At 48.5% G+C, this 18,549-nt stretch overlaps 1 protein-coding gene across 3 annotated transcripts; it reads right to left on the bottom strand.

The window, feature by feature from the left end:
- Positions 1-3,243: 3,243 nt before the first annotated feature.
- KCTD7 (potassium channel tetramerization domain containing 7) lies at positions 3,244-17,049 on the bottom strand. 3 transcript variants are annotated; one of them, XM_025378575.1, is made up of 5 exons: positions 16,725-17,049; positions 12,790-12,959; positions 7,838-8,016; positions 7,042-7,414; positions 3,244-6,310 (listed from the first exon to the last, which is right to left on the bottom strand). In XM_025378575.1, the coding sequence occupies exons 1-5, from the start codon at positions 16,866-16,868 to the stop codon at positions 6,262-6,264; spliced, it is 915 nt and encodes a 304-aa protein (XP_025234360.1). In that variant the 5' UTR covers positions 16,869-17,049; the 3' UTR covers positions 3,244-6,261. The 3 variants fall into 3 exon arrangements, with proteins under 3 accessions (XP_025234360.1, XP_025234361.1, XP_025234362.1); XM_025378576.1 differs by having other exon boundaries at positions 3,244-5,883; XM_025378577.1 differs by having other exon boundaries at positions 3,244-7,414; positions 7,878-8,016.
- Positions 17,050-18,549: the final 1,500 nt, after the last annotated feature.

Raw genomic sequence — 18,549 nt, 5'->3', positions numbered from 1 at the left:
AAGATCACTGTAGACATGACTGGGGAAAGGAAAAGAAAAGCACATAACTATCCTTGCTCAGAACAAAAACTACTAGGCTGGCGTAGGGGCTTATGCCTGTACTCCCAGCACTTTGGGTGGTCAAGGCGGGTAAATCACCTGAGTTCAGGAGTTCGAGACCAGTCTGGCTAATATGGTGAAACCCCATCTCTACTAAAAATACAAAAATTAGCCGGGCGTGGTGGCGCGTCTGTAATCCCAGCTACTTGGGAGGCTGACGAAGGAGGATCGCTTGAACCCAGCTGGCGGAGGATGTAGTGAGCTGAGATTGAACCACTGCACTCCAGCCTGGGCAACAGAACAAGACTGTCTCCAAAATAATAAATAAATAAATAAATTAATTAATTAATTAATTAATAATTAATTTTAAAATTATGTTTAAAAAACAGGGAAATTAAGCTACAGTACATGATAGGAAAAACAAAATGGTAAGGAATTAAAAGAAAGCTAAAGGTAAGTAAATAAAAGCTAAGGGAACATGCCGTAAGTTCAACAAACCAAAATTAAGTAAAACTAGTGAAGAGGTCATCTACACAAGAATGATGAAGGGACACTTGGCAGTATAGAGATCTGAGTCCAAGGGCCACGAGTCCCAAGCCAGGCACACGGCATCCCCTGAACTACACTAAGGAGCCTCCCATTCTGTTACGCTTCTGATTTCGGAAGTAGGCTATACAGCTTGTCTATGCAGGGACACCTGCAGGGCTTCAGGAGTCTCATTAACTCAGATGGTTCCAGATCATCCCACTCCTGGGGTCCAGCCAAGGAGCCATGACTCACCTACTCTGTCATACTCCATTCATCACCCTGTGAGCAGGGCCTCCTTCACCTAGTGGATATGTGTCCCTCACTCAGGTCAGTAAATTGGGAGCCCCATCTACCCCCTTAACACAGGGGCTACTTAAGGGCTACACATTTGATATGGTTTGGTTCTGTGTCCCCACCCAAATCTCATGCTGAAATGTAATCCCCACTTGTCAGGGGAGGGACCTGGAGGGAGGTGATGGATCATGGAGGTAGATTTTCCCTATGCTGTTCTTGTGATAGTGAGTTTTCACGAGCTCTGATGGTTTAAAAGTGCATTTCCCCAATCTCTTTTTTTTTTTTTTTTTTTTTTTGAGATAAGAGTCTTACCCTGTTTCCAGGTTGGAGTGCAGTAGCGTGATCTCGGCTCATTGCAACCTCTGCCTCCTGAGTTCAAGCAATTCTCCTGCCTCAACCTCCCGAGTAGCTGGGACTACAGGTGCATGCCACCACGCCCAGCTAATTTTTCTGTATTTTGCTTTTTAGTAGAGATGGGGTTTCACCATGTTGGCCAGGATGGTCTCAATCTCTTGACTTTGTCATCTGCCTGCCTTGGCCTCCCCAAGTACTGGGATTATACAGGCATCAGCCACCACACCTGGCCTCCCCACTTTCTCCTGCTACCATGTAAGACGTGCCTTGCTTCTCCTTCGCCTTCTGCCATGATTATAAGTTTCCCAAGGCCTCCCAGCCATGCAAACTGTGGGTCAATTAAACCTCTTTTCTTCATAAATTATCCAGTCTCAGGTAGTTCTTTACAGCAGTGTGAAAATGGACTAATACAACATCTATGGGAGATTTTTTTTCCTTTCTTCCTAGAATCCTTTCCTGAAGTATGAAGACTTTCTTTTTTTTTTGAGACAGAGTCTCGCTCTGTCGCCCAGGCTGGAGTGCAGTGGCCGGATCTCAGCCATGGTTTAGGCCATTCTCCTGCTTCAGCCTCCTGAGTAGCTGGGACTACAGGCGCCCGCCACCTCGCCTGGTTAGTTTTTTGTATTTTTTAGTAGAGACGGGGTTTCACCATGTTAGCCAGGATGGTCTCAATCTCCTGACCTCGTGATCCTCCCGTCTCGGCCTCCCAAAGTGCTGGGATTACAGGCTTGAGCCACCGTGCCCGGCCGAAGACTAATACTTGTCCTAGATATGTGCTTTCCAAATCTTCATAGGTCAGGCAGAGTCAAGCCCTGAACCTCAGAAGGAGGATACTTATCTTTCAAGAGGAAGGGAGGATCATGCTGTTGAACAACCCTGAGGATTTCAGAAAGGGGCTCTGGGTTTGAATGCTGACTCTTCCACTTACTAGCTCTGCACTCTCGGGGAAACTGTACCTCTATGAGCTTCAGTTTCCAGCCTGTATTGTTAGTGTACTATTACTATGTGACTGTGCTCAGTAATTAGGTCAGGGAATATATTTGGCAGAGATGATGCAGTGTTTTTGTTTAAAATCCAGAATAATCAGATTTAGGGGAAGCAATTGGAGGGTATGAAGCTACTCGGAGCTTCAGAACTCACCTTTCTGGGTTAATCCATGATGTGACTCCAAAGGGCATCTTGATGAGGATGCTCATTAGCCAGGAAGGTGTCAAGCTCCGCTTTCGAAGGAAGGGCAACTTATGTCTATTTTCCTTAAGGAAGGGTTTTTGTGGGGTTTTTAAATTTTTTTTATTTTTGAGATGGAGTCTCGCTCTGTCGCCCAGGCTGGAGTGTAGTGGCGCAATCTTGGCTCACTGCAAGCTCCACCTCCTGGGTTCACACCATTCTCCTGCCTCAGTCTCCCAAGTAGCCAGGATTACAGGGGCCCGCCACCATGCCCGGCTAATTTTTTGTATTTTTTTTAGTAGAGACGGGGTTTCACTGTGTTAGCCAGGATGGTCTCAATCTCCTGACCCCGTGATCCGCCCACCTCAGCCTCCCAAAGTGCTGGGATCACAGGCATGAGCCACCACGCCCAGCCAAGGAAGGGTCTTAACCACTGAGGCTCACATAAATTTAGAGCACTTATTTCCCTGTTGAAAAGGAAGTGGTGATATGACAGGAAGAATTTATTTTAGAACTACCTGACATGGTTGTGAGCCACACACGTGACTGCACCTGTAGTCTCTTCTTTCCTTGGAGAACTCCCAACAGAAGAGGACAGAGATTTTGCCTAGGCTGGGGTGGGCACTTGCCTACCTGAAACAGAGACAAGTCTAGAGTAACTCCAGAAGGGTCCTCAAGAGGCCCACCTCCCTTTCAGGGCAGAAGTTCAGTTGCTGGTCTCAGGGAAAAGCCTGTCTTGTTGTGTGGAGCATCCCCAAACATACCACATTTTAAGCAGAAATAAAAAATATTTGCTGACAAAGTGGGGGTCAGAGAAGGGATAAGCACACATCTCTAAAAAAGAAAGGCGCAGCACGCAGGTTCTAGTTCTTGACTTTAATGCCCTTGGAGTGTACTGAGGCTCCATACACCAAAGCACTCACAGACAGGTACATGAACTCACACAGGAAGTGTTATACTGTGTACATAAACCCAACACCGTACAGAAGGACGACGACGGACCCAGGTGACTCGAGGTGACTGCCTGTTCCCATACCCACTGTTTGTTCCCACCTCCCTCAACCCCTGCCAACCCCCATCCTTCCCCACTCAATACGTATATACACAGATATGATCCCCTCAGAATTCCAAAAAGTGCCTCTCCCACCCCAGTTCCCAACACTCCAGCTTTGGATGAAAAAAGCCTCTCTCTTTTAAGGATCATGAGACAGGCACCACCTTCATGCAAGAGCCCCAGAAAAATAGTACCCAAGAAAGCTTAATAATGTATATTGGAATCAAATATGGATAGAACATATGCAGAAGGACAATATTTGAAATATTACTGGGATCAAAATGCTCAGTGTGGGTAGTTTTTGTTTTGTTATTGCTGTTTGCTTTAACCTGTTCAAGAGCTGGTTTAGACCAAGACCACACATGGATGCTCACGCCGCCTGTGTCTTATAAATGTCACTTCCTAGTCCTCTAGCAAGCAACCCAGAACAGGAAGATTATATCACCTGATAAGCCTGAAGCACAAGGCTCAGACAGTTCCCAGAATATCCTAAGCCCCAGGAAAGAACAGAAACTTCCAGAGTACAGCTGACTGCTTTCTGCCTTAGCACTGGGCAGCCTGGTGAACAAGGCAGAGGTAGAATAAGGAAGGTGACGATTCCTTCCTTTGATTTAGAGTGTTACGCAAAGAATTCCTCCCCTGGAATGGGATGTGTTTCAGTGTGGTTTTGCTTCAGTCTTTTTCATTGCTATAACATTAGCTTTTTTATCTTTAAGGAATTTTATTATGGCGAGCATTTCACCATGTGGTCCCATCTCCTGAAACTTTCACTTTGGTTTGACTCACTGATAACTACTGGCCTGTCTCAAGGCAAGATGAATCCAGTCCCTTGTCAAGCGAGAGGGATTTACTGACATTACACACAACAATTCTATAAAGATGCACTTCCTTCTGATCCGGGAGAAGCTTTCAACCTTTGGAGCCTTCCTTCCAGACCCAACCCTTCTTCTGCTCTGGGCCTGGCCATTCAGAGTTGAAAAGGGGTCAAATGGGGAGAAATCACTTCCACAGGGATAACCCCTTTATTTGGAGGCCATTAGCACAATCCACCACATCTAATTCACTTTTTAGCCTGGCCTCGGTTTCTCATCAGAGAATGGAGAAACTAGACCACTGAATTCGTTCACTCTATTTAGAAAGAGCTCTCAGCTTGCTGCCCAGTGTCACCTCTCTGTCTTCTCTACTGGCCAGAGCCTTGTGTCCTACAGTGGCACAGAAGACATTATTGTGAGGATCACATAGGGAGTCAGAGAAACAGGTGTTTCTCCAGCGAGAGACACAAGAACAGTGTTCTTACCCAGCACCCCTGTAACCCTAAGCCAGCCTTCAGGACCTGTTTTTGAGCAAACCTGCATTTGAGCAAACAAGTTTCTCCCTGGCTTGCATGTATGGACTCTAAATAACCAAGCCCTGCGATGCTCCGTGGGATGGCGGGTAGCAGAAAGGGTCAAGGCCACATCACTGAAAGCATTGGGCTTAATGAACTGCTCTCTGTTCACACAGACTTTATCAATAGTCTGCCTCTCTGTCAAAAAATGAACACATATTAGGCAGTAGGTAACACCAATCAGAAGAACCGAAATCAAAGACTTTTCTCTTAGAACAATTCAAGAGCCATGTTTTTGGGCTAACCTCCAAGCAGGGACATCAGCTCCAAAAAAGAGACTATCCCTTTGTATATGAGTACAATAGAGAGAGCCCATATCTCAGAACATGAATGACTGTTCTTTCCTCTTAGATCTCAGTATTCACCTCTTTTCCACCTCTAAAAGAGAACAACAGGAGTGCACAACCATGCCCTGGAATATTTGTTTACACAGAGGGAACAGGAGGTCACTGCCTTCCAGCCCCACGGAGGAATTCAACCAAAGTCCCAGGGCTTGGTCTTCTTTTCCTCATATGAACACAGACTTCAGCTCCCCCTATAGCCATCTCATCTATCTGGTCCTGTAAGTCTGAGACCAGGGAGGTTGTCCTCCCCAATTCCTTTATTTATTTATTTTAACAGTGGTGTTGCCCAGGCTGGAGCACAGTGGCTAGCCATAGGCATGATCATAGTACACTACAGTCTTCATCTCCTGGGCTCAAGTGATCCTCCTGCCTCAGCCTCCGGAGTAGCTGGTACTACAGGTGTGTGCCTGAGTAGCTTGGACTACAGGCGTGTGCCCAAGTAGCTGGGACTACAGACATGTTCCTGGCTCACATCAATTCTTCACACATTAAAAAAAAAAATCTCCCTTCAAGAATACCCAGGAAGAGACAGGTACGGTCATGATTACAGAGAGATGCCCTTAATGCAGCATGGAAATGTTACATTGTGATCAGTGGTGCTACACAGTTCTTCCTTTAGGAGACGCATGTCCAGACCCTGACTAGTTGGCCCAGGCTGTAGACAGAGCAAGAAGCAAATGTAGTAGTAACAGATCCTTGGGGATCTTTTTCAATTTCTGAAATAGAGGAGTAAGTAAAACAAAATATAGAGGAGTGAGGAGTAAAACAAAATATAGAGAAGTAAGACAAAAATAGAGGAGTGAGGAATAAAACAAAAGGGAAGTTTTCTCTGTCTTCCTACGGCTCCTAGGATAGCTGTGTGTCTCACCCAGCCCTTCCTTTACCTTCTCAGAAGACATGCTCTCCTAGGAGAATGTTACCAGGACAGAGCAACAAGGTTTAAAGAGGGGGCCCCTTCCAAAGAGGTTCACCACAAATTGGATTCTAACACATGAGATAGCAGCCAAGGAGGTGTTCTGAGCCTCTAAAAAGGATGTTACATGTCAAACATAACAGAAGATCTAGGCATCTTGCCTGCCTGACTTGGGGAATCTTCAAAAGAAGCCTCTGAAATTTGCATTCCAGCCCTGTGAGAAGACAACCCTGCAAGCAAGGAGGGTGGTGGAAGATAGGAGAAGCTGTGGCCCTAAGACAGGGCTGTAAACATTGTGGTTTTCTAAGGCCAACTGGGTGCATAGCTTTGGCAGCTATGGTTAAATCTCCAAAAGGTGGTGAAGAACATGTTCCGGAAGGAAAAGAGAAGTCTTTCCACATTTTAGGAAAGTGGGCAACTATTCTTGGAGGAGAAGGGGTGCAGCGGGACAGAAGATGCTCTTTCTTCTTCAGCCAGGGGCTACGGGGTGGCTGGTCAGGTAAATCCCCCATCATGTTCCGTGTTCAGACCAATACACTAAGCACAAGGGAGGGACGCTTGAACAGGGTCGAGGAAGTGATTAGGCCTCATCGATTTGATAACGTGGCTCTAAAATGGGCAGAAACTCTCTTGCAAGGTCAAGAAGGTGACAAAACTTCTCGGGACTTCCTGCTCAAGCCCTAGCTATCAGCCTCAAGGAAAGACTACCATGCCTTGAGGAAAGGCCAGGTGAGCGCTGGCCGGAGTGCCTGCAGGCCGCAAGCCCTGAGCCCAACCCTGAGGTGCAGTCAGGGAGAGTGGGGCTACACCTCTGTCCCCTGGGAGCTGTGCCTCAGGACTCGGTCCTCACCTCGGCAGATTCTGGGGCAGTCAGCAGCCCCTTCAGGGATCTTACTCCCACAGCCACCAAGTGTGGTGGACATCCTCCCTGATGGGACTCTTGCCTACCAAGGCTACTCACCACCATGTGATCTTGAACTCATAGATGGGGCGCTTGCAGTAGTAGTGGTTCACGAGGTGCTTGTCACACACCCCGATGCACTGGTGGTCCACGGTGAGGCCCTGGGCCGAGAGGTCCGTGACCAGGCAGTGCAACAGGTCATAAACATCAGCCACAGCCTCCCAGGGCCCAAAAGACACATCCACTTCACAGTGGTGCTCAAAAAGCTGCCCGTCACTCTCACTCCGCTCAAAGCGCAGGGAGTTGAGGAGCGGACACTCATACGGGGTGATGGGCATCTCCTCCTTGAAGACACAGACCTTGAGCTTGGCAAAGCGAGCCTTCCGCTGGACCGCACGCAGCCGGGCGATCTCCACAATCCGCTCCAAGTGGTCTATGAGGATGAACACAACACCTATCACTTGGGTGAAGGGGCAGGACAGGGCAGCAGAGATGCACAGAGAAACAGTCCTGAAGATGGAGGATGCAGGAGGGGAAAGACAGATTTCTCGGGGAAAGGATTCAGGGGGCCAACGAAGGGCACAAACTGAAACAAGGGTCATGGTTCTCTACAGCAAAGGAGAGCCAATGGGACGAGGGTTGTCCTTCTGAAACACAATTTGCTGACTGTCACAGGCCAGGTAGGACCACCTTAACTGGAATCTCCCCAGTGTGACTGGGAGGGGACGACACTCCCTCCCATCTTGAGAAATCTGGATGAACGCTGCCCCCGGTGTTGTGATGGAGACCTAAACACTCACAGATGCCTTGCAGACCGCCTCCCACATACCCACCATCCTGGGCAGCTGACCCTCACCTTTGTAATAGGGCATGAGTCCCAGAAACGCTTGGCGCACCTTCTCGCCCTTCAGTGGCTGCATGTTCTCCAGCTGCTCCAGGAGGGGCCCGATGGCATAGTACTGGGCCTCTTTGTACACAGCTCGAACACGCTCCCTGGGTGGGAGGTCCCCTGAGCGCAGGAAATTCAGCACATCTCTGAGCAGGAAGGAAAGAGGGTCAGTGACAAGGAGCTCATGCTCTTGGGCAGTGCCATACAGTGCATTGGACAAAGTCTAAAACTAGACTGCCAGCTGTGTTACACTGGGTAAATGAACCTAACCTCTCCATGCTTCAGTTTCCCTGTCTGTAAAATTGGAGAAAACAATAAAACCTCATTATGTATTAGGAATTAAGTGATTAGAAAATCCCTGGCACAGAGTAGAGCCTCAATAAGTGTTACCAGTTGTTGTTATCAGTAAGCAACTATAATTACTATTATTAGGTATAATATTAGGTATTATTAGGCATATGTAAGTATAATGGGAAGATAAGACATCTAGCCCTTTATATACATTTGTTTTAGAATTGAGGTGAAATATTCAATAAATGTACAAATATTAACTGTACAGTTCAATTTTTTTTTAAGTATGAATATACCCATCCAACCACACCTAGATCAAGATGAAATTTCCATTCCTTAAGGTTTCTCATGCCACTTCCCAGTTAATCCCTACGGAAGGAACCACTCTAACTTCTCCTTCGATCAGTAAAGATGAGTTTTGCCTTTTCTTGAAATACATATAAATAGAATTATGCAGTATGTTCTCTTTCGTACCTGGCTTCTTTCCTTTAACATAATGTTTTTGAAATTTATCCACCAAATAAATAAAAACAAACCGGTAGTTTGTTATTATTATTATTTATTATGTAAGTATACCCTTGCATGAATATGGTATAATTTATTTACCCTGTTGTCTCTTTGATGGACATTTGGGTTGTTTCCAGTTTTTGGCTATTATGAGTAAAGCTGGGATAAACATTCCTATATTAGACCTTTAGGCCAGGCACGGTGGCTCACACCTGTGATCCCAGCACTTTGGGAGGCTGAGGTGGGTGGATCACCTGAGCTCAGGAGTTTGAGACCAGCCTGGCCAAAATGGTGAAACTCCATCTCTACTAAAAATACAAAAATTAGCCAGGTATGGTGGTGGGCGTCTGTAATCCCAGCTACTCAGGAGGCTGAGGCAGGGGAACTGCTTGAACCTGGGAAGCGGAGGTTGCAGGGAGCTGAGATCATGCTACCGCACTTCAGTCTGGGTTATAGAGTGAGATTCCATCTCAAAATAAAAAAAACCTTTAGTGGACACAAGCACAAATTTCTTTTGAGTAAGTATCAGGAGTAGAATTGTTCGGTCATAGGGTAAGCACGTGGTTAACAAAGTGGTTGCAGCATTTTACATTCCCACCAGCAATGCAGAAGAGTTCTAGGTGTTCCCCATCCTTGCCACTAGTATTATTCTGTAGCTATGCAGAGCAGGTAAAATGCCTAACCATAATGTCTGAAAGAACAGTTCCAGGGCTGAATAAAATCACATATTGTATTTTCTTAAAATAAAAATTCTGTCCTTCTAATTCACTTTTCAGATTTTCTTTTCTTCTTTTTTAAGAGATAGGGTCTTGTTCTGTCACCCAGGCTGGAGGGCAGTGGTGCAACCGTAGCTCAAGGCAGCCTCTAACTCCTAGGCTCAAGCAGTCCTCTTGCCTCAGCCTCCCGAATAGCTGGGACCATAGGTGCAAGCCACCAGCTTTTCAGATTATTTAGTGCTAAGAGTAATCAGATACATCACTGGTACGTGTGGAAGAGAGTAAATAAACCCCAAGATTATGCTGCTACCTCAATAATAGCTTAGTCTATGACCTAATACAACACCAGCTAACACTCGCTAAGTATTACTCGGTGCCAGCCACTATTCATGGGTTATCCCATGTAATCCTCTCAATGACATTGGGGGTGTGTGCTATCTTATCTCTATGTCATAAATGAGGCTCAAGTGGGGCCCAGCCAGGTTCAGGAACATGCTTGCTCAAGTAGCCACCGCTGCCAGAGGCTCAGATCCAGCCATGGCTGACTCTACGCCCACATCCACCATGGTCCAGCTTCAACAGAGGCATTTGGACCAGAGTGTGGCAAGCTGATGACAATGGGGAACAACCCCAGGTGGAGGCCCAAGCGGCCTTCATGGTGGATGCTAGGGGTGCATAAGCTGTATAGCAAGAAATGCACCCTACGAAATGCCCTGAACCCCCTATTTTATCTGAGTCATTCAACAACTTCATCTGCTGCTGATGAATCATAGGTCACAGGAACTCATCAGCCAAAGTATGAATGTCGCCATTTCCTGCTTTCTGCCATGCCCTTGCCTGGCGCTGTCACTCTCTAACTGTGGCCACCTGGGCGTGGGCACATCCACCTCAAGTCAAACCCGGACCCCCCTCCCCAAAATCCCTTCTAAATCTTCAGCAAACCTTGGTGAGCTCTGAAAAACAAAACCCTGGGGCAAGGCCCAGCTAAGGGTGTTGTGGGAGCTGCCAGCTGGAGCCGGCACTTTCCTTCCCCAAACAGCCTGCAAACAAATATCTTTTTATAGTTCTGCAGAGCGATGTGACACTTTGTTTTCTCAGCATTGGAGGCAGCTGATAGCCCACTGGGGAAACCCAGATGCTTCCAAGCAAGTTATCTGACCAAGGGCTCCTTTCTGAGAATAAAAATGATCTTTCCCACAGTGTGGGCAATCCTACTTGGAGGCCAGCACAGAGATGCAGTGGTTGGAGAGTTTCTGCCTCCCGGACACTTGGTTCAAGGTCTCTAGTCATCTCCAATGTCAGACTGAAAGAGCTAAGAGTTCCAGTCACGTACTCTGAAAAGGACATGGCTAGGGGTCATACCAAGGCTCTTTATATAATCCTCATTGACAAGCCTGTGCAGCAGCTATAATTATTTCTCATTTCACAAACATGGAACCTGAGATATAAAGTCTTTAAATTGTTTATGTGTAAGACTGTCAGAAGTCCTTTCTTGGGAAAGGTTTTGTTTTCTTTTTTCAGAGACAGAGTCTCGGCCGGGCACGGCCTGTAATCCCAGCACTTTGGGAGTCTGAGGCAGGAGGATCACTTGAGTTCAGGAGTTCGAGAACATCCTGGCCAACATAGTGAAACCTCATCTATACAAAAAATCAAAAATCAGCCAGGCATGGTGGTGTGCACCTCTAGTCCCAGCTACTTGGGAAACTGAGACAGGAGAACTGCTTGCACCTGGGAGGTCAAGGCTGTAGTGAGCCATGCTCACGCCACTGCACTCAGCTAGGGCAACAGAGCAAGACGGTGACTCAAAAAAAAAAAAAAAAAAAAAAAAAAGACAGTCTCACTCTTGCCCTGGCTGGAGCACAGTGGTGGGATCACGACTCGCTGCAGCCTCCAACTCCTGGGCTCAACCAATCCTCCCAACTCCGCCTCACAAGTAGCTGTGACTACAGGCAAGCGCCACCGCACCTGGCTGCTATTTTGCTGTTGTTGAGATTGTGTTTTGTCACGTTTTAGTGTTACCTCACAGGAACAACAGAGGTTTTTTCTTTTTTTTTTTAAAGACTTTCCTTGTCAAAATTAAAGGAGAACAACACGATGTCAGTCTTTCATCTTTTTTTACTGTTTTAAACTACTGAAGAAGTCTGGTAACCATTGTTACACACGTTTCCTTCCTATGGCAAGGCTGAGCCCCAAAATCCAGATCTAAAGGTATTCTCCAAGTTGTTTTAGACTACCCCCCGACATGGGATTACACTTATTCCTCTCCACACAGATGACAACTTCCTGGTCTCATATTGCGTAGGATAGCCAGGTGTGGTGGCGCATGCCTGTAGTCCCAGCTATTCAGGAGGCTGAGGTGAGAAGACTGCTTGAGCCAGGAGTTTAAGGATGCAGTGAGCTACGATGGCACTGGTGAACAGCCACTACATTCCACCCTGGGCAATAGAGCAAGACCCTATCTCCAAAAAAACAGCCCCCTCAAAAAACAAAAAAGCATCTAAAATTAAATAAATACTGTAATACCAGCATTTTGGGGGGCCAAGGTAGGAGGATTGCCTAAGGCCAGGAGCTTGAGACCACTCTGGGCAACACAACAAGATCCCATCTCTATTTATATATATATATATAAAGATGATAGTATATATCATCATTTATTATATCATCTATCTATCTATATATATATAAAATGATGATAGTATCACACACATTAAGACTAGTGGAAGCCCCAGTGCATCAGAGCACATATATATATACATATATGTGTGTGTGTGTGTATGTGTATGTCTGTGTGTGCATGTGTATATAATTAGATAAATAAATAAAAATGAAATTTTGTTTTGTTTTGTTTTGTTTTTTTGAGATGGAATCTCGGTCTGTCGCCCAGGCTGGGGTGCAAAGGTGCGATCTCGGGTCACTGCAACCTCTGCCTCCTGGGTTCAAGCGATTCTTCTACCTCAGCTTCCTAAGTAGCTGGGATTACAGGTATGAGCCACCACACCCAGCTAATTTTTGTATTTTTAGTAGAGATGGGGTTTCACCATGCTGTAGTGAACTGGTCTCGAACTCCTGGCCTCAAGTGATCAACCTACCTCAGCCTCCCAAAGTGCTGGGATTACAGGCAAGAGCCACCACGCCCAGCTGAAAATAAAAATTGTTTAACTGTCTAGGATGGAAGCAATTTCATCCAGCCAGTGTGTGTTATTTGGAATTTCTCTGGCTGTCTTTGTCTCCTTTGGCAAAAAAAAAAAAAAAAAAATTGATCTCTTTCAATAAGCCAATTTATTAAATTTCATCAATATGTTATCTCCTCTTCTAGGTACTATGGAAGATACCAAAGTCCCATACTCAAGCCCAGGCTAATCACTTGCTAGCACTACAAAGTTGATTGTACAGGGAGAGACATACCCAAAGTGTGTGCCATCTCGGTCGATGAAGTAGCGGCCCTCGGAGTCCGTGGGGATGTAGTGCCGCCCACTGAACATGGCAGCCAACATGGTGTCTTCGTAGCACCGCAGTGTGGACAGGCGTGTAGTGAAGTGAGCCCCTCCAATGTTAAGGGGAACAACCTCAGGAAACTGGAAAGAAATCACCAGGGCTCTCAGGCAGGCAGCGGGGATTGAGAGCTGGGGTTGCTCCATCTTCACTCCCTCGGGTCTGATTGGTGCCACACCATTCATTCAGTCACTCAAGCCCAGGGGTCCATCTGAATACTTTCTTTTCTCTCTTCCCTCTGCCCCACCCTCATCACCTGCCAAGTCTTACCCATTCAAACCCTGATAGCTCTTTTGTTTTTTTTATTTGAGATGGAGTTTCGCTCTCGTCTCCCAGGCTGGAGTGCAGTGGCGCGATCTCGGCTCACTGCAAGATCTACCTCCCGGGTTCACGCCATTCTCCTGCCTCAGCCTCCCCAAGTAGCTGGGACTACAGGCTCCTGCCACCATGTTATTTTTTGTATTTTTTTTTTTTTGTACTTTTTTTTAGTACAGACGGGGTTTCACGGTGTTAGCTAGGATGGTCTCGATCTGCTGACCTCATGATCCACCCGCCTTGGCCTCCCAAAGTGCTGGGATTACAGGTGTGAGCCACTGCACTCGGCCCCCTGATAGCTCTTAAATCAGGTCTCTTCACCTCAACTCCATTATCACTGCTCTAGAGCTCAAGCCTTCAGTGTCCTCTCACTTCCTGAATTTACTATCTTAGTGTTCTTGCTCACAGTGTCTTCTGTGCCCAAAACGCTCTTACCACTCTCCTCCTTCTTCTGTCTATATGGCAAGGTAAATGGCCCCATATAGTGTTACAGGTTGTTCACTGCATAAAAGCTGGATGAGAGTGATCTGCTATGTGCCCTTTTTCTAATTCACACCAACGTACCATACAGGTTAGTGGCATCTACTCATTCCAGAAATTTCTATTCAAGTTCCCCTCATCTGTGAGCATTTCTGCTCTACTGTCCCTCACCTGCCCCCAGGACAGAGTTGACACATTCTTCGACTGTGCTTTCATCGTGTGCCACATTCTCCTCTATAATAGCACCTAGCACAATACATTGCCAATTATTTTCCTCTGTCAATTCACTCCACTAGACCTCAAGCTTCCCAAAGACAGGGAAAGCATCTTGGTCACCAACCACGGGCTGCCCACAGCAGAGCTCAGTAGTTGTGTGTTGAATACTTCCAGGTACCTACTCCTCTCCTAATCTGTTAAGTGAGACGGTCTCCAGTCCAGCTAAGGTTCTGGAGGCAAGGGCTGAGTGAGGAACATGAAAATGATGGCATAAATGTACCCTAAGAAGCTCGAGGTTTCCCTTAAAATGCAAGGTTTTTTTCTTTTCTTTTTTTTTTCTTTCCTGTTTTGCACTGCTTGTGGTTTCTACCAAACTGCATTTGAAAGAAATGAGGTCATTTTAAGTTCTCTTTAATCTTCCCACAAACTTCCTCCAGATCAATTCAAATTTTATCCCTATGCATCTTTTTTTTTGAAACGGAATCTCACTGCAATGCCCAGGCTGGAGTGCAATGGCACGATTTCAGTTCCCTGCAACCTCTGCCTCCTGAGTTCAAGAGATTCTGCTGCCCCAGCCTCCAAAGTAGCTGGGACTACAGGTGGGCATGGCCACACCCAACTAATTTTTGTATTTGTGGTAGAGATGGGGTTTCACCATGTTGGCCAAGCTGGTCTCAAACGCCTAACCTCAAGTGATCTCCCTGCCTTGGCCTCCCAAAGTGCTGGGATTATAGCCACGCGTCCTTTTCAATATTACGTCTCTCCTGCTCCAGTGAAAGTCTGCTTGTCTACACAGTCCCCCTCCCAGCTTTCAAATCCTTTGTGAAATAAAATAGGGTACAAATACATGAAATAAAGCTGACCCAGGGCCTTGGGCAGTGCCTGGCTCACGTAAAGACCCAAAATTCACTGAATGAACGAACAAAATAGACAGGGAGTTACATCTCTGTGTGTGTATGCACTGTTACTCTTCTGTACCCGTAGGACATGAAAATGCCTTGTGCTTACTCTATAGGTCCTCTAAAACCATTTTATGTGTATATCAAGGGCTCAGATAACATTTTGGAATAATAATACTGAACATTTCTGGAGCTCTTTAAACCTTTTCCAAAGATACTTCATACCAATCCAAGTGTTTGCTCCATATTAGAGACGAGAGGATTGAAGCAGAGAGGACAAAAGCCATCGGAAACAGTTTTGGAGCTCACATGGGCAGATGTCATCAGCGGGGGGAGCTGGCGGTGGGGCCCTGGTCTGCAGTCTGTGGTCTTGTGCTCTTTCCCTCAAACCACATCATTTTCCCAACGACAGTGAACAAAAAAATAGCACCACTGTGACTAATGACTTTTTTCCAATTGCAGAGATTACTTCCAGATTTTTGCTCATTTTCCCATGACATTGTGTGTATGGAGCTTGCAATCCCAGCACAACACTATCTGCTTCCCAAGAGCATCATCACCTAGCCCAGCCTGTTGAGGGCCTCTATCCATTGTCCTGGGACTCCACATACCACATGCTCCTGGATCTGGCACTATCTTAGTCCCTGCCTCCTAGAAGCCATCTTCGGTGTCCAGTAACATTTCACCTTCCCTCCTCTTTATTTTTTATTTGTAGAAATGGAGTCTGTGTTGCCCAAGCTGGTCCCAGACTCCTGGCCTCAAGCAATCCTCCTGCCTTGGCCTCCCAAAATGCTGGGATTACAAGTGTAAGCCACCACACCTGGCATCGTTTCCCTTCTCTTGCTTTTTTTGTTTTTGCTTGTAGGTAGGGTCTTACTGTGTCACACCCAGGCTGGACTACAGCGGCACAATCACGGCTCACTGCAGCCTCAACCACCAGGGCTCAAGCGATTCTCCCAACTCACCTTCCTGAGCACCTGAGAGTACAGGCACACACCACCAAGCCTGGCTAATTTTTATTTTTGTAGGGGCAGGATCTCACTGTTGCCCTGGCTAGTCTCTAACTCCTGGCCTCAAGCAATCCTCCCACCTCAGCATCCCAAAGTGCTGAGATTACAGATGTGAGCCACCATGCCTGGTATATTTTCCTGTCTCGAGTGTCATTTCAGCTGTTGACATGATAGTATCACACACATTAAGACCCGTGGAAGCCCCAGTGCATCAGAGCACAGCAGCCTGTGAGTGCAAGCCATGGGATGCCAGGTGACTGTAGCTACATCTATGAACTGGCCTGCTCCTTATCTGCAGACAGCTCCTTCCCTTGTTCCTTGGGCAGCTGGAGACTAGGTGCGGGCAACCACTACAGCATCCTGTTGGATTCTCTAGAAGACATCTTTTTCTTTTCTTTTCTAAAATTCATCCAACCCAAAATGCCTTTTTTTGTGTTTCCAGTCGTAGTAGGGCCGGGACCCCTGCTATGTTGCCCAGGCTGGCCTCCAACTCCTGCCCTCAAGCGATCCTCCCTCCCAATGTGTTGGGATTACAGGCTTGAGCCACCGTGCCTGGTCAGACACCATCGGCTCTCGGGGCTCCAGGGTCCCCCTCCCACGGCCCACCCTCCCTCCTATCTTCAGTAAACGTGGGACATGGGGATGGGAGTAAATCACCCCAGAGAGTACTGGGTGGAGGGGGTAGGGAATGGGGAAGCACATCTAGTGGGTGCAATTGACGGGTTGAACGTGGGTGGGGAGGGGTGCAGGTGGTCGGGGGAGGGGCGTAGGTGGGCGGGGGAGGTGCAGGTGGGTGGGGGGGCCGCAGGTCCGCGGGCCCCGCCCCCAACCCCGGCACCGCCCACCTGCCAAGGTCAGCTATGCCCGGCGCCCGCTTCTCCCCCGCGCCCCTCCCCACGCCCCCACGGCCCGCCGCCCGCCCGGGTACCTCCTGGGGCAGCAGGGGCAATGCATGCCCCGCCTGCGTGGCCGTCGGCGTGGCAGGCTCCAGAAAGTCGTCTTCGGCGTCGGAGCTGGACATGGCACCGTCCTGGCGACGGCTGTCTGGCTCCCGCCCCGTGACTACCACCATCCCTCTGGCTCTGGGCAGTGGGCGCGGCTTGGGGCGGGCGGGCGGAGGCGGCGGCCCCGGGCACTCCCTACCGCCTAGCAGCGCCTGGCATGACGCGGCCGGCTGCGGGCGGGCCTGAGGGGGCCGAGAGGCAGTGCGCAGGCGGGAAGGCGGCGGCTCAGTCAACGCCGACCCGCTTGCGCCCAGCCGCTGGCCTGACGCCACCGCCTCCCGCTACTGGCCGACGCCGCTCTGATTCCGCCATGACTGGCAGGAAGCTCGCCCAGTCGAAGAGCAGGCAGCGCCAGCGGCCTGCGCCTGAGTGGTCCCTGGGGGGAGGCCTGCGAGCCTGCCGTGCTCTGATTGGTCCTCTGGTCAGCGGGCGCGCCCTCTCCGGGAGACCCGGCGGTGGTGGGCCGCTACGCTCTCATAACTGCGCCTCCGCTTGTGCGGTGAGGACGGTTCCCGCCCACGTCAGGGTAGATCCCTGATCGCTTCACACAAGGGCTCACGACTTACTCGAGTGTCTGTGCCCAGGGCAGCGGGTCCTTGTCTCCTCAATGGAAGGCCTGAGCACCCTTTCCTGGAGGATGTGGCGGGAGGAGGGCTGAGGTGGCTGCGCCCCGCGACCGCGGCTGGCTCCGCCCGGAGCCGCAGGGCACCGCCCGAGTGTCCAGTCCTTCCCCACTCACTGACGCAGGAATCCGAACGAGAAGACCCCAAATCGGAGCACTTGAGTTCAGTGAATAATGACAGTGACTCCCCACCGTTACCGTTTTTCCACCGTGACATAGAGATGGAGATAGGCCCTTCCGCAAGATGCTCCTGGGCTGGGAGGCGGAGTCCAGCCCCAGAGGTTCGGTCAGCGCAGGGACTCTCCTGGGGATCAAGGTTCTTAGCCCGTTCAAGCCATTTTCTCTCTTTTTTTAAAGACAGGGTCTCGCTCTTGCCCGGGCTGAAGTGCAGTGGCACCACCATAGCTCATTGTAAACCCTGGGCTCAAGCGATCCTCCCGCCCCAGCCTCCCGAGTACCTGGGACCACAGGCTCGCTCCACCACACTCAGCTGATTTTTTACATTTTGGCCGGCCCAGTGGCTCACGCCTGTAATCCCGGCTCTTTGGTAGGCGATGCTGGCGGATCACCTCTGGTCAGGAGGCTGAGACCAGCCTGGCCAACATGGTGAAACCTCATCTCTACTAAAAATACAAAATTAGACAGGCGTGGTGACACACTTGTAATCCCAGCTAGTGGGGAGGCTGAGGCAGGAGAATCGCTTGAACCCAGGAGATGGAGATTGCAGTGAGTCGAGATCACGGCCACTGCACTCCAGCCTGAGCAGCAAGAGCAAAATTCCGTCTCAAAAAAAAAAATTTTTTTTTTCTTCTAAGAAATGGGGTCTTGTCATGTTGCCCAGGCTGGTCTCAAACTCCTTGCCTCAAGCTATCCTCCCTCATCAGCCTCCCAAAGTGCTGGGATCACAGGCGTGCACCACAACCATGCTTCTCCTTTTCAAACCGTTTTCACACCCAGTTCCTCATCTCCTTCTCACTGTGTAGTGACAGAAAAGAAAACTGAGTCCTAGATTAGACAGCTGTAGGAGTGTCCTAGGTCTGTGTTTTCTCCAACTTCAGTTGCATCAAAATCCCTGGAGGGAGACCTTGTTTAAGCACAGATGAAAAGGAATGAAATCACGTCATTTG

This window comes from Theropithecus gelada, chromosome 3 (assembly GCF_003255815.1).
Source record: "Theropithecus gelada isolate Dixy chromosome 3, Tgel_1.0, whole genome shotgun sequence".
In the NCBI taxonomy this organism is placed as follows: Eukaryota; Metazoa; Chordata; class Mammalia; order Primates; family Cercopithecidae; genus Theropithecus; species Theropithecus gelada.
This window is presented reverse-complemented; position numbering and strand designations above follow the sequence as displayed.

Coding starts and splice junctions, on each gene's coding strand:
- KCTD7 (XM_025378575.1), bottom strand. CDS start 16,868: ATGGTGGTAGTCACGGGGCGGGAGCCAGACAGCCGTCGCCAGGACGGT. Junction 8,017..12,789: donor CGAGATGGCACACACTTTGG/GTATGTCTCTCC, acceptor CTTCCTGCTCAG/AGATGTGCTGAATTTCCTGC. Junction 6,311..7,041: donor GAGTTCAAGATCACATGGTG/GTGAGTAGCCTT, acceptor CCTTGCTTGCAG/GGTTGTCTTCTCACAGGGCT.